This window comes from Myxocyprinus asiaticus, chromosome 6 (assembly GCF_019703515.2).
Source record: "Myxocyprinus asiaticus isolate MX2 ecotype Aquarium Trade chromosome 6, UBuf_Myxa_2, whole genome shotgun sequence".
NCBI classification, from domain to species: Eukaryota; Metazoa; Chordata; class Actinopteri; order Cypriniformes; family Catostomidae; genus Myxocyprinus; species Myxocyprinus asiaticus.
The window spans coordinates 35312301-35327421 of NC_059349.1; the positions used below are offsets into that span (position 1 = coordinate 35312301).

The 15121-nt window shown below is 38.5% G+C and overlaps 1 protein-coding gene across 3 annotated transcripts in view; it reads right to left on the reverse strand.

Moving 5' to 3' along the window:
• Window positions 1-1962: 1962 nt before the first annotated feature.
• Window positions 1963-15121, reverse strand: part of LOC127442276 (translation initiation factor eIF-2B subunit gamma-like) — a 65815-nt gene continuing 52656 nt past the window's right edge. For all 3 annotated transcript variants that reach the window (XM_051700162.1, XM_051700161.1, XM_051700163.1), the window contains exons 7-12: window positions 14542-14675; window positions 14249-14439; window positions 14022-14084; window positions 12569-12717; window positions 7519-7622; window positions 1963-3343 (exon numbers count right to left, since the gene is read on the reverse strand). In XM_051700162.1, the coding sequence (XP_051556122.1) occupies window positions 3291-3343; window positions 7519-7622; window positions 12569-12717; window positions 14022-14084; window positions 14249-14439; window positions 14542-14675 (694 nt within the window). In that variant the 3' untranslated portion in view covers window positions 1963-3290. The remainder of the gene's footprint in view (window positions 3344-7518; window positions 7623-12568; window positions 12718-14021; window positions 14085-14248; window positions 14440-14541; window positions 14676-15121) is intronic.

Below are 15121 nucleotides of genomic sequence, written 5' to 3' on the forward strand. Positions count from 1 at the left end.
TAGAGGTTATTGGCCTTTACAGGCCACACAGCATCCATACTGTCTTTGTTCAGCAGTAAGAAAGTACTAATTGTTAAGTGTGTGTGCACTGAAGGTGGGCGTGAGGGTTTGCAGGACGCTTGTGGGGGATGCGGCGTCTTAAAAGGAGTCGAAAAAGAGAGGAAATTTCGTTTGTGCCCCAAGAACACAGAAGACAAATTGAGGAAGTGTTCTGTTAATGTGTAGGGGTCAGCAGCAAAAATGCAGGATTTCTGCCACTTGGGTGGCCAACAAGCCTCTCAGCACCCTCCACCATGCTTAGTCCTTCAGACTAGCATCTCTCCACCCCACACAACCAACTACACAAATCACCAACCCCACCCCACACACACACATTCATACAGTCCCATAGAGCAGATTCGTTGACCATGCCTGTCAATTGGTCAATCAGGTCACTGCTTCTCTTGGTTTTGGGAGACCTGTGACACTATCCCCCTTTAAGACAAGTGGCAGAGACACTGGGACGTGTTGCAATTCTGTATTTTTATCCATGTCTCTGTGATTTATGAGGACACAGGCTTTCAAAAGTAACAGTGAACTTATAGTACTTACAGTAACTGCCACTCACACACATTTAAGCACAGGCTTGTTCACATTAGCTTCATTTACAGTGCAAAGATAAGCAGCCTTGGACCTTTGGAGACTTTTAAGAGCTAGCATCTCAATCACTCTAAAACAAGACAGAGCTTGCAATGGACGTCAACAATAATTTTAATTGAATAAATTTGAATAAATTTCAATTGAAGATTGTGCATTCTTTTCTATTGTTTACCATTAAATATACTTGTCAATGGAGATAACCTATCATCGATGCTGAATAACTAAATAACTAAAACCAGCCTAAGCTGATTGGCTGGTCAAAACGGGTTTAAGCTGGTCTCCCAGCTTGGCTAGCAAAAAAAAAAAAAACAGTCAAATGGCCATCCTGACCAGGCTAGGACACCAGTTAAAACCATTTAACCAAAAGAGCTAACTTGATATTCAGCTGAATATCTCTATAAATCTGTTTATTCCTTATTGTGTGTTTCACTTAGTTAGGCCCATCTTGAATCTTGTCTCGCTTCTACTTCTAAGCAGGCCTAGAAAACCCAGGCTGGAAGCTACACAGAGACAGCGAAGTGGACCTGATATATGATCTGTCAGTTGACATCTGATCCCAGGCCCAGGAAAACACAAGCATCTGTCACATTTGGCCCAAAGGGCGGGGAATGACACTGAACACAGCTCCTTGGAGCTCCAAACCAATGCAGCCATGGGGACTCCAACTCTGGGAGGCTGTCTAAATATACAAATGTTTCAAAAACCACTGCTGCCACATCTCCTCAGCCAGGTCTGGTGGTCTGAGCATGGACACTGCAGTGAGAAGGGGCAGAGGGCACGACATCTGATTAGTTATCACACTGGCAAAATGGAGAACATATGTTTTGCATTAGCAGAGGACAGGCATTCAAAAGAGATTGTCTCTGGGGCATTTGGGCTTTTAAATTATTTCATTTCTGCTTATCCTTAACATATCAGATACATCAGAGAGCCAAACAATCTTACAAACATTACATGTCTCCAGGGAAAAATTAATCAATTTGGGAAAAATGCCTTCACTACCTTCAAGCTTAATCTGCCAGAAGTCTTGAACTAGACAGAGTTCAACTGAGAAAAGGGAAAACAAATGAAGCAGAGATAAGCTCATAAAAACATTATTTTATGGATTTAGAGAGAGCAAGGAAAAAAAAAAAGAGATGTCACTGTAAATTAATACAATACACCTAAATACAAAACTTGGGAAGCACGGTCTTGAAGACAGACGACAGGCAATCATTCCACTGGTGACACTAAATGACTTGCATTGGCCCTAAAAACAATAAGAAGAGCTATAAATCACACTAAGAGTCAGAGCATCTTCCTGAGGCTCTGAATCAATCTTCACCAAGGATCTTAAGTCCTGTAATTTAAGAGATGCAGAAGTGCTGAAATGCTATAAATCGTTGACAGCAAAGAGAGATGGCAGAGAGAAAAATCTTAAGGAAATTCTCCTTTTAAGCATTTTGTGAAAGGAGTATGCGAGAAAACGAGAGAAAGAGAGAGAGAGAGAGAGAGAGAGAGAGTGTGTGTTAGTAGTCAGTCTCTGACTGGGTGGTCTATTTCTTTCATTCTTTTTGTGTACAAATAAACTTATCCCCATTGTGGTTATCTGTTCTTTTCAGCACTAGAGCTTGCAGTCCCAGTCACGGTGGTCATGCAGATGGGCGCTGGGATATCCACTGGACAAACACCACAAACAAACTGCAAACTACACAGACGCCCACCTAGAGCAACAACACCTGCATCCAAACATCATTCTATGAACTCATTTGCACTCAACTTTAGTATAAGCGTACAATTTAGAGCCACAATATATTTTAATAGGTCCTCTATTGAGCCATATCCAAAGAGCATTCTGTCACATGACTTCCAAACATCACTTTGTTGGAAGTTTATACAATTCTGTAAATGCATGTCCCATTTAAAGGTGAAGTGTTTTATTTCTATGACATTATAGGGACACAGAATGAAATTGCAAATATAATGAATGAACCAAACATATGGAAGCCCACAGAGGCCATGCATTATTTTTCTCTAGATAACTTTGTAAAAAGTCACAATAACTTCAGATCATGGCTTTTTTTTCCTCAAGATCTTGAGAAAATGAGTTATAACTTTAGACAGAAAAATACTAATGCACAGCTGCTTGTTTGGAATAAGTAATTCTTTTTTGCAATTCCTTTTATTACCACTAGTGTCACAAATTACATAGTTTGAACCTTTTTCTGTTGTAAAAAAGATGTAAATGTGACACCACTGTGTTCTTCCAAAATTACCTGTTAGTAGCAAGATTCAGTGAGGGTATCAGATGATAATTCAATGGTTCTTTGATATATACCATGGTACATTTTGATAACTATAGCAATAGAACATGCTACTTAAATGATACTATAAGGTACTATGGTAAAATGAAATTACCATCATGGTAATGTCCAAAAACATGTCAACACCATATTTATGGTAATATCATGATACTTTTTTGTTGGGCCTGCACCCACCAAACTGGTGAAATAAGAAACAGAAATAAAGAATCAGAGTCTTAAGATAAATAAATCCACATTTACACATAAAAAAATGGATCCTGTGCAAGGGGTATGCACATGGAAGCGGGTTCTTCCATCCCGGTTGGTCTGTACTTCAGGACTGTGATCCATCCCTTCTCCACCAGGGTTCTAGATCTCCATGAGCTGGTCGGATCCAACAATGATATCATTGGTTCTTTCAGCTGTAAGGGGAGAGAACAAGATTCTGAGAATGAGCTGTCAGGCATCTGTCATGCCTCAAAGGAGATGAGCTGTGTGTTCTGTAAAGATTCAAACATCTGAAAACAGGCTTTATTCACAAGAGTCGTTTCAGCATCAATGATTGTTCCACTGAATCAAAGGGAGGAAAATAAGTTTGAACACACTTTAATAAAGTTTATCTGGACTGTATACCCTTGTGGACCATTCCATCACATACTGACAAGCACACAGTTTACAAATTTGTTAGGCTTATACACATTCAGCCTAGGAAAAGCTGATATCCTCTTGCAGAAATGTGGCTATTCCAAACTAAACTTTTGAGAGCAAGATTAATGATCCATATAAAGACATATTTTAGGGTGAAGGAATCTGCACAAAAGTCTGTTTTTGTGTCCTGAGTTTGGGGAAAGACAAATAGAGCATGTTATGTCAGAGAGCGAGAGAGAGAGAAAGAGGGAGGAACATGGAGAGGGAAGGTTAGAACAAGAGAGTTTAAACAGTATGAGGAAAGGTACATGTCAGCAGGCTTCGTAACACCTGCAAATCTATTGCACTTTGCAACACAGTGAAAAGTGACAGGCCAGGTGGTCTTGGAAGTACAACCCATCTCCAGGGCATGTGATGCTTTTAGCAGCCATAACCCAATACACTAATTCCCCCAAGGACAAGGATGCTGGGAACACAGGACCTTATAGAGAAAGTGTTCTGCTAGAGTTTATGAGATGTCTATCACTCCTTTGTGGCCAACACACGAGAGCAGTAGTGGTAAACAGCTCACAAACAGAAAGAGCGAGCTTGAATGAGACAGAGGAGAAAGAGAGTGTGTGTGTGTGATGTTGACTACAAGACCACCATAGTGGAACAGCTATAAAGTCTACTTAGAGAAGTCTAATAACTCAGCAGCTGGTTGAGATGATTACCAGTGAAAAGATGTCAAATGTGACATATAAACTACAGGTACCTAGTCAAATACCAAGTCATGTGCTGAAATAGAAATAGAAATTTTGGCTGATACCAATATCTTATGATTATTTTAGCTTTTGGCTGATAAACAATTTGATGGCCAATGGATAAATCTATACTGTTTTGTGTCTTTTTTTTGTGTTCATGCTAAAGATTAAATCTAGAATTTTACATGCTTCAGGCATCAAAACACAATGTACGGTAGAAAAGATGGGACATTTATTTTGTGAATCTCAAAGATATCAGGGTAATTTTTACACCCCAAAATCAAATAAAAAAAAATATAAGCACATTTTCCCCCAAATTCCCAATACTGTAATGAAAAACGAAAAGAAAAAAAGAACTCACAATCATTACTATAATACAGTAATGACAATCATCCTGTCGAAACAATTACTTTTTTTTCCTTTTTTTTTTTTAAATCAGCATAAATAAAATTCAGTATAACAAATAGTACCATGACAGAAAAACTTAAAACTGAACTTGAATGTGCTGAATGTCCCATATAATATATATATATATTATGTAATATACACTGGCAGCCAAAAGTTTGGAATAATGTACAGATTTTGCTCTTATGAAACAAATTGGTACAATCAGGGTAACACACGTCATCGGATGGAGCCGAACAAGAAGTAAACAAAGCAGAAAGACTTCAACATTTCCGGGAGTACAGTAGGGAAAGCACATACACAAACTATACTCATTTATAAACGGCAGTGTAAATTATCGACTGTCCCTTACCTCTGTGTATATGCGCTTGTACATTGGGGGAATACCAGTGTTTTATGTAAGAGAGAAAACCCCACTATTGCTGCGCAAATTGCAGGTTGCAACAGAAAGTTAAGGAAACAAACACAGCGGGGGCCTGGGTAGCTCAGTGGTAAAAGACGCTGGCTACCACCACTGGGGTTCGCTAGCTCGCTGGTTCTAATCACAGGGCGTGCTGAGTGACTCCAGCCAGGTCTCCTTTGGGGTTGCTAGGGAGGGTAGAGTCACATGGGGTAAAGTCCTCGTGGTCGCCATAATGTGGTTCGTTCTCGGTGGGGCGTGTGGTGAGTTGAGCGTGGATGCTGCGGTGGATGGCGTGAAGCCTCCACACGCGCTATGTCTCCGTGGCAACGCACTCAACAAGCTACATGATAAGATGCGCGGGTTGACGGTCTCAGACGCGGAGGCAGCTGGGATTCGTCCTCCGCCTCCCGAATTAAGGCGAATCACTACGTGACCATGAGGACTTAAAAGCGCATTGGGAATTGGGCATTTTGAAAAAAAAAAAAAAAAAAAAAAAGGAAACAATGTAAATAAAGCGAAGCAACAGAGAGTAAAATAGCAAAATAATTTATTTTTTAAATGTTATGTAAACGCCTTAGTCTGACTAAGATCTTACCAGTCGGATTTATGCAAAGTCAGATTAACAGACCTAGACCAGGAGTTGTCAAACTGGGGTCCAGGGGCCCCCAGGGGGACAGAAGGGGATAGTAGGGGGTCCACGGAAACATTCAAAGGAAAAAAAGTTTTTTAAAAAAGTTTTACATTTCAATAACATTTATTGTGAGAAGCACTTTACAAATACATTTGAATTTAATTGAAAATGTTTATCTTCAGCTTTATACATTTATATTCTAATAGCGAAAATAAGATACACACTGTTAAGGTAATAAATGAAAAGTAAATTCTTTTATATATAATATTTTAATAATTTATTTTGGCTTTAGTTCAATGACAAAATAAAAGCCAATTATTATATTTTGCTAACATGTCTTTATAATATCACTTAATATTTTTCTCACAAAGTAAAAATAAGTCTTATTACATGAAAATATAATACTGCATTTAGATTTTAGGAAGGTCCCTTGCAAGGGGATCATCATATTTGGGGGCCCTTGGCATCCAAAAGGTTAAAAACATGACCTAGATAATGCGATTGTAGCTCGGCTTCGTCCAGCATGTACTGTAAACACCTTAATTGGACCTCAATTGGTCTTGGAGAGGTAATGCACGACCAAATGTTTTTCACCTGGACATCGAACGCAAAACAAGCAAGTGGTATATTATTTAATTATGCATCATGTATACTTGGACAGAGCGATAACTGCACACGTAAACATTCAGACTGATATATCATTCATCTCTTCTTTTGTTTTAAATGACAACATTTGTAAGCAATATCCTTAACCATCAGAGGGGTTCAGAGTCTTTCAATTTTCTAGCCCTGACCTCAAAAGGAACATCATGCTCTTTATTTCAGGAGGGTCGACATATCAAAAACACAGAGCGTCTCTGTACTTTAATAAAGAGAGAAATTTCTGTTCATTAAAGTACGGAGATGCTCGGAGTTAATGTTCAATTTGTGTGTCTGCATTCAAAAGAACTAGTGTCATCCCCAGGGCTACTGGAAGGAATGTATTGCAGTTATTATAAGCAATGCTTTTTAAATAATAGGTTACATTAACCACTACTCTAGGTTTTTGTGGGAAAACTTTGAATCATGGTTTCTTGCTGCGCTTTAAGCAGTGAAGACTGAGGGGTGTGTGTCTGTTGGGGGAAGTACAGGGGGTCTAGCTTGTAATTTGGGATTTCTGGGAGCACTTCAATAAGCCCCAGCGTTTTTAATGGTTATGGCCAACTAATCGAGTCCAGCTCAAGTGATGATGGAGAGGTAGGGGGTGGTGGAGATGTAGAAATGTTGCAGGAGGAGGTGGTGGTGGGGTTTGGTTGAGGCAGCAACACCCTGTTGTTCAGTCAATTAGACCGGGCAGCCTTTGGACATCTTAGAGACGCCTTAAGGCACTGTCATTGATGGAGAGGCTAGAGACCAGGCGCGGACCACCCAGAATACAACAGGCTCAAGCCAACCCCCCCCCCCCCCAACACACACACACACACACACACACACACACACACACAAACCTCACAGTGATCTAAGACTGTGAGGATTAAGCATATTAAAAAATAAAGCTCAATTGTACACACAAGCTTAGGTTTTAATGCGCTATTAAAACAGATTAAAATGCACATACACACACAAAATCACACAAACAAAAAGGCAGACATGGGTGTGAGAGCGCACACATAAACACAAACACAAAAGCTGGTTTTAATACGCACAGAACGGAACTCCAGAAGTTTAGAGTGTGTGTATTTTGTGTGTATAGTGTAACACACAGTGCACCGGACCGAATCTTCTCACCCTCTGGCTCGACGTGCTGACTGCTCCCCACAAGACAGTACTTAATGTCAGCTCCACGTCCAATCACTGCGTTGCTGCAGATCACGCTACCTTGAATGTTACACCTGGTGGAGGAGAGCAATCTTGGATGAGTCTCATTTCAGTGTCTATAAACAATGGCACACATTATGATGATAGTAATAATCACATACATTCTTTATGTCCTACCTACAGGGTTCCCAAATTTTTGACCAATGAATAGTCATGGCATTTACATTACTTTTCTAGTTGTTTGGGACAATGAATAAAAATGTCCTTTATTGCTGCAGCAACTAATCGATAAAATTGATTTTCTCCAGCACATAACTTGCACTTACTGTTATTTTCTTTTATTTAGGTTTTGCATTATTTTTATACTGTCTTTACGACCAGGGAGCGAGCAAGCACACGCAACTGCGTCAATCAAACAAGAGCAACAGAGTAAGGGAGCACAATCATTTTGATTAAACTATGCAGTATGATAAACATTTGTTGTTAGATAATAAATCTAGGTTTAAATGCAACCGTAATTGAAATCCAACATATAATGCTAGAAATGTTGTTTTATAAGAACAGTAACTGTAAACAGAGTTCCTTATATTTATAAAGACATTATAGTAACATGTTACATGTTCAGTGGTGTGTGTTTTTCTGCATACAATCATGTATATTTTCGATAAGTAAATTTTAATAAAATATAGTAAGTAAAATTTGGCTTTGATCCGATTTATTGAAGAAATAATCGAAGATTAGTCGATTATAAAAATAAGAGTTGCAGCCCTAGATTAAAAATAAATCAATAAATAATAATTTTATGGAAGTTACTTTTAAAAAGAGCAATGACTTTCCAATGAAATAATTAAGAGCTGAGCATAACTAGAAAAATGTATATTTACTACAAGAAGTTTCATGACTCTTCCATGACTTTCAAAGATTTTATAAATTTGTCCGACTTTTCCAGGACTGGATATTACAATTTTAAAATTCCCTGATATTTCCAGGTTTTCACTGACCGTGGGAATCCTGTAACTAGTAACAGAGACTATTTAGCAGAGACGGGGCACTTCTATTAAAATGCATGGGAGAAACTGGAACACCTAACATTCAATGGGTATAGAAAGAAAGTCTCTTTTTAAAGGTAAAAGAGCCAAATCACCTTTTAGATACAGACATCGCCTGTCAATCAACTCGAAAACGTGCATGCGCATTAGCAATACAAGCCGGGAATTTTTTTTTTTTTTTTTTAGGGTAATCTGAGGTTAAGAAGCACAATTTATGATACCATTGATGTCAGATTTTACTGCTGATTTGAAATATGCTTTTTGATCTTAATCTTGACCAACCGTTTTGGAGATTTCTGTCTTTCCCCATTCAAGTAGATAGGAGCTGCACTTGTATGTCACTTGTTTACATAGAAAAATAGCTGCCCGAGAGTGTTCCAAAGATGGCCACCAGTGGACTGACTTGCTAAAAAGACTTTGCTAGTAATAAGTCCACCAGGTTGATTAATCAGGTGTTATTTGGCCATTTTGAGATTATTGGTATCAGCCGATAACTGAGAATAATATTGACATTATTCTCATATTCGGCAATTAATTTCAGCAATTTTTCATTTATAACCATTATATCGGCCACACTGCTTTGTAGATATCAGCATTGTCCATTGAAAAACCCTAATCAGTCCACAAAACTATTCTATCTAGTCCTAACCAAACATTCCAGATATTATGCAATAAATAACTTCTACATTTATATAATACAGGAACTGAATCAGTAATCATTGGCAATGCTTACATGCTTCATTATTTCTCTTTGAAAAACCTCAGTTTATGTCTGGAGTTTTGCGCTCAGCAATGCATTTCCGAGCATAATGAAAGGCTGATATTTGTGTATCTGAGTTGTAGACAGCCAAGTGCTAAGGAGCCCAACTTTGAACAGTGTGCACTTAGACGGATACACACACACACTCCATGCACACACACACATCCCTGTGCTGCTGTCTGTTTACACCATACAAAGAATAATATTTTCCTGGGATCGCTTTGGCACCATAAAACTTTATTTGCACAGTTTTATGTTTACTTGGATTGCCTGTGCCAACTCTTAACTTTTTTTTTGCCCTCTCTTGCGGTGAAACATATTTACCATGAGTGTTCTACTTTCATGTCTTTTTGCTAATTGCACAGCTGAGGGTCTTGTCCTTTCCTCACCCGACCCTCTAATACCCTCCCTCCCTCCTTCACTCATGACAGTCCTTAGACCCCCCCATCACAAATCTGAAACCTGATATCTCAGTGTTTTCAACAGGCTTGTTTTATTTTCCTTTAGGCACTATTAGCATATATATTAAAGACAACATCACCGTGTGATGTACAGCAACCAACACTAGGCAGCTAGGACAGTGCTCTAGTCCTGCTTTTAAATTGTGTTCTGTGGTTTAATGTCCGGATGTCATAGGACCTACGGGAAGTGTTATTTCACACTTTCCCTGGCTGTACCTGCCATATAGGGAACAGAAATTTATAACAACCACAACATCTTATTAAACACACTCCATGATTTTTAGTTCATGGAACAGGGACAGCGGACAGGACCTCTTGTCTTTCAGATCAAGGTGCGTCAGACAGCAAGGCCGTGTAATAGCTGACGGTGGCAGGTTTCTATTGGCAGCTACACAGGGCGCTCTATTCAGGTGCACGGATGTGTACAGGCCAGAGAGAGAGAGTGTGTAAGATTGGAAGAAAGGGAGAGAGTGGGCGAGACAGAGGGGGTAGATGGGAGATTACAAGGTTTGGAGTTTTAAACAGAGAGACCACCAAAGATGCAGTGCTGAAATACCACTAATTACTGACACTGTGCTCCTCATCGCTGTGAACCAACAACCCCCCCCCCCCACCTCCTTGCCCTACACCCCCACATACCACCATCATGCCCCCCCCCCCCAGCTTTGTAAACAACCACTCCAACATGCAAACAAAAGGCCGAAAAATGCAAGTGGCGCTTTTAAATGCCAGGGATTTCCTAATCCCCTCTTTCATTTTTTATGTTTTGAAAGAGTTGCTGTTCCTTTCTTCTCTTCCTCTATCTTTTCTTTCTCTATTTCTTTCATGCACATGACTAATTCGTACATGAGGGTCACTGTGCTGGCTCTGGGCTCATTTTTTAAGGGGAAAAACTGGTTTAGAGCAAAGCTCTTCCCTTCGATCTCAACATAACAGAGTCTTTTTTCTACCACCCAGAGCTGATTTGGTACAATTCATGTTATCCTCTACTTTCTCAATGGCAAGCAAGATCACCATTAACTCAAATCAGCTTAAATGTAAACTCTTTTTGAAAAAGGGGGTGAAAAAAATCAATTGTTCATTCAATAGTCTGTGATCTCAGAAAAGAACCATCCAAATAAAACTCTCAAACAAGACTTGTCCAAGTTTAGCAAGATGTGAATGAGGAAGTGTCTTTTAGTCATGCGTGTAACACTTTTAACGAGACACTTGTTTCTTTGAGAATATTTACATCTACATTCATCGCTTTTCTGTAAATTTTTTGTACTGGGGGCCTGTTCAGGGTCAGCGAACACCTTTAGCGGTTTGACAACGCAAGTTTCTGTTTTTTTCTCAACACAACAGAAAGCAGAAGCGGCCACCCCCTGACACACCGCCCACAGGCAGAAGCGCCCAGTCTCTGGATGTATCCACAGCACTGTCTGCACATTCAAGCCTACTTTTAACCGACAGCATCTGATCTTTGGTCTCTACATGTTAAACATCAGATCCAGACCAATAAACACCCTGGAGACAGTCAACATGTCTAGCATCTTTGACTGGGGATGTTACAAGACAACAAAAGGGGTGCATGAACTTGCAAACATTTTGATGACATATGGGAAGTTCACATATCCTGTGGTGTGACATGCTACACTCCATCTAAACTATTTGAAACATCATTTTGCTAATTCTTTTATAATTATTACACATGCAGTTTTTACGGTCACATTAATTGAGATGCTAACACTTTACAATAAGGTTGTATTCATGAACATTAACTACATTAGTTAATATGCACAATATTAACATTATAACATTAGTTAAACATTCATTTACAGCATTTATGACTATTGCTTAATGTAAATTTCAACTTATACAAATACATTTTTTAGGAAGAAAAGCTTTATAGGTTAACATTAGTTATTGCATTATGAATTGACATGAATTAAAAAAATCAAATAATTTGTATCTTCATAAATTAACATGAACTAAGATAAATAAATGCTGTTAAAGTATTGTTCGTTGTTATTTCATGATACCTAATGCAATTACTAATGTTAACAAATAGAACCTTATTGTAAACTGTTAACATTGAGACTTCACACCGCAAAAAGGCAAAACGTGTTTAAAAACAGTTAAATCCTTGTGACCAGTTACAGGATGTAAGATATACACTTTCCCTTAAATATTCATATACATTTTAATCTAAAATCTTGACATTTTGATAAACATATCTATGGACACGTTATGCATCACCTACTCATTTACAAATTATGTCTTTTATTTACCTGAATTTCTAATCAGACCAGTCTACCAATCCCTGAGGGATTTCATTTAATTGAAACTAACAGCAGTAGACATTTCAACATCATTAATGTGATATGTGAGTTAGCTATGTTAGGCGTTTTGTTACCTGATATCTCAGAATTTTCTTGTTATTTTAGGGGTTATACCATCTAATGCTTTGGAGTAAGTAGATACACAATTAACTTTACATTTTTCAGGTGTCTGAAAGTAGCTCAACCTAGCCTTTTTCAAAATAGTGTAGATTTTTCAGTAACAAGTTATTTATTCAAACAAGTACCTTGAAAAAAACACTTTGCTAGATGTATTTTGTCCCATTGTACTGCGCACACAGACTTTCAACATAATCGAGCTGAGATGATGATCAAACCCACTCTCATAGAACATCCTCTCTCTCAAATAGACTAGTTTGGGTGCTGTTGCAGTCATAAGCAGTCAGAATAGACTTGGGTGAGATCACCTACCCTTCTTCAATATTCACACCATTCATGATGATGGAATTGGTTATCTTGACCTTCTCCTTGATTGTCGTTGATGCGCCAATTGTCGAGCGCTTGATTGATGTCTTGTCTGATATCTGACAAGACGGCCCAATTATGCTGTCACTTCCAACCTAAATAAGAGAGATGGCACCATTTTACAGATGCAGTAATTTATTAAAATAGCACACTGGATTTATTTACCACACCAATTATCATTGTATGTGTATTCTTTAAAGGATTTGTATGACGTATAATATGAAATATGTATTTTTAAGCATACAAAGACCAGAGTCAGTAATTAACTTTTCCAATAAGGAGCAATACTGTCCCCTGGCTTTGATATTCAGGGAAAAATATTTTACCTTTGTGAGGGTATATTTTTTTCTTACTATAAATTATAAATTTCTTATATATAAAATACATATGAATAAATTAGAATTTATTCCTTATTATCCATAAAATAAAATCTGCATAAACTTATATTTTAAGAGATTATATGTAGAATAACTTGGGCTAAAATAGAATTTTAAGAGCTATAACAGGTTTCAGATACAATAAAAAAAAAAGAAAAATTCATTACAGGGGCATTTTTTGTCCCAACAATTTGAATTTTAGGTACATTTTTGTCACTTTTGGTGACCCTTTTCTCCCCAAGCCCCTCTGAGCCACAGACATATCATAGTGACCACGTTTACAAGCACTCCTGGGTTTTTGCAGTAAGCGGCGTTCTGAAACGTCATGTAAACAAGAATGCTGATTTCCTTACGCCATTTAAGGGATTACGAGAAAAAGGTTTAACACGCCCAGGTTTCTCATGGAGAATGCGGCTTATGTGGCCATGTACACACATAAGTGGCTTTCTAACAGGTTTTTGAGGAGTATGCAAGTACTTGAACAGACAGAATAATAGACGTCATAGGATGGAGCCTAACAACAAGTCAACAAAGTGGAAAGAATTCAAAATTTCTGGGAGTACAGTGGGAAAAGCACATGCACTATAAACTATACCCATTTTTACACACCAATGTAAAACATCGATGGTCCCTTTCGTTCACATTACTGTATATGCACTCATACATTGGGGGAATCCCAGAGTATTATGTTAGAGGGAAACCCCACTATTGAAGTGCATTTCCTCTGCAGGTTGTGATAGGAAATTAAGGTAACAAGCGCAGCAACAACTCTGGAATATCTAGAAATAAAGTGAAGCAATGGAGAATAGCTTCCTCAGATCCCATGTTTGTTATTTACAGAAGCGTCGCAGGGAAATTACGTTGCTGTGGAGAAAGCTGCTTACTGACCGGTTAAAGAGTATGCCGCTTATACAGTGCATGTAAACCGGAACGCTGCTTTCTCACAATACACCGCTTTCTCATCTCCATGTAAACGCAGTCAATGACTACTACTGTATTAGTGATATGTCTAAAGGACTCACCAAGGAGCGTTCTGAGACTACAGCAGTCGGATGGACTGGAGGGTCCTCAAACAGCCTGGGAACCTGCGGGACAACAGAAACCATCCAACAAATTCAATGCAACCAATATATGTAGCTCAAATAACATATTTGATGGTTGTCAGAGACAACCGTTTTAACAGTATAAATAAAACCAAGCACATTCTAGCCTCTGCTCATATAACAACAGTTCTTTCGGTTTGTCTCACCACACGGTTGGCCTCTATGTAAGCGGCAAGCGTGTTGACACGGTAACACATGCCCTCCTCCATGATGTGAATGTAGCAACGTAGCTTTCCGCCATGATAGGCCTCGCTCATGTCTCCACGGTGATCGTTCCAACACGACCTCTCACGGGCAAGCTGCAGCAGAGCCTCACCTTTACTAGAGTTAAAGAGCTCTGTGAACACATATGAGTTTGTGAAAGGCCAACGGTTATTATGCAAACATAACATTCTCTTAATAGGTGACTAATTTTAATCAAAACAAAAGGGAATTTTACCCAAATTAGCGTGGACATCCTGTTTTTTCTGATTCTTTTCAGAATCGTCTGTAGGATTTGGTGAATTGCAGGACTTTAAGAATTGTTTACGTACCAAATAAGGCACTAATTCTCCCCTAACTGAAGTGACAGACCTGTAAATATAAGCATATTGTAAGAAAGCAATTGTACTTACAGTCAACATGAAACAGTGCTCCAAAACCACTTTACTTTTGTAATCTGACATATTTCCAAGTGAAACAAGATATTCCACAAGGAAAATCTCTCATATCTGACTGGAACCCATTTTACAACCCATCGGACATATTTCCAAATCAAAGAAAAATATTTGATATCTGACAATGCAGTTTAATGAAAGGTACATTATCATTTACTGTGGCAGCACAGTACTTTCTTTAATTTCAGAATCAGAATGAGCTTTATTGCCAAGTGTGCTCACGTACACAAGAAATTTGTTTTGGTGATAGAAGAAACAAGCAAGTGCACACAGAACATTACAGTGAGACAGAATATAAAACAAGGTAAGATTATAAATAGACATACAAAAAAAACTGGACATATAACATAGAATGGCGTATGT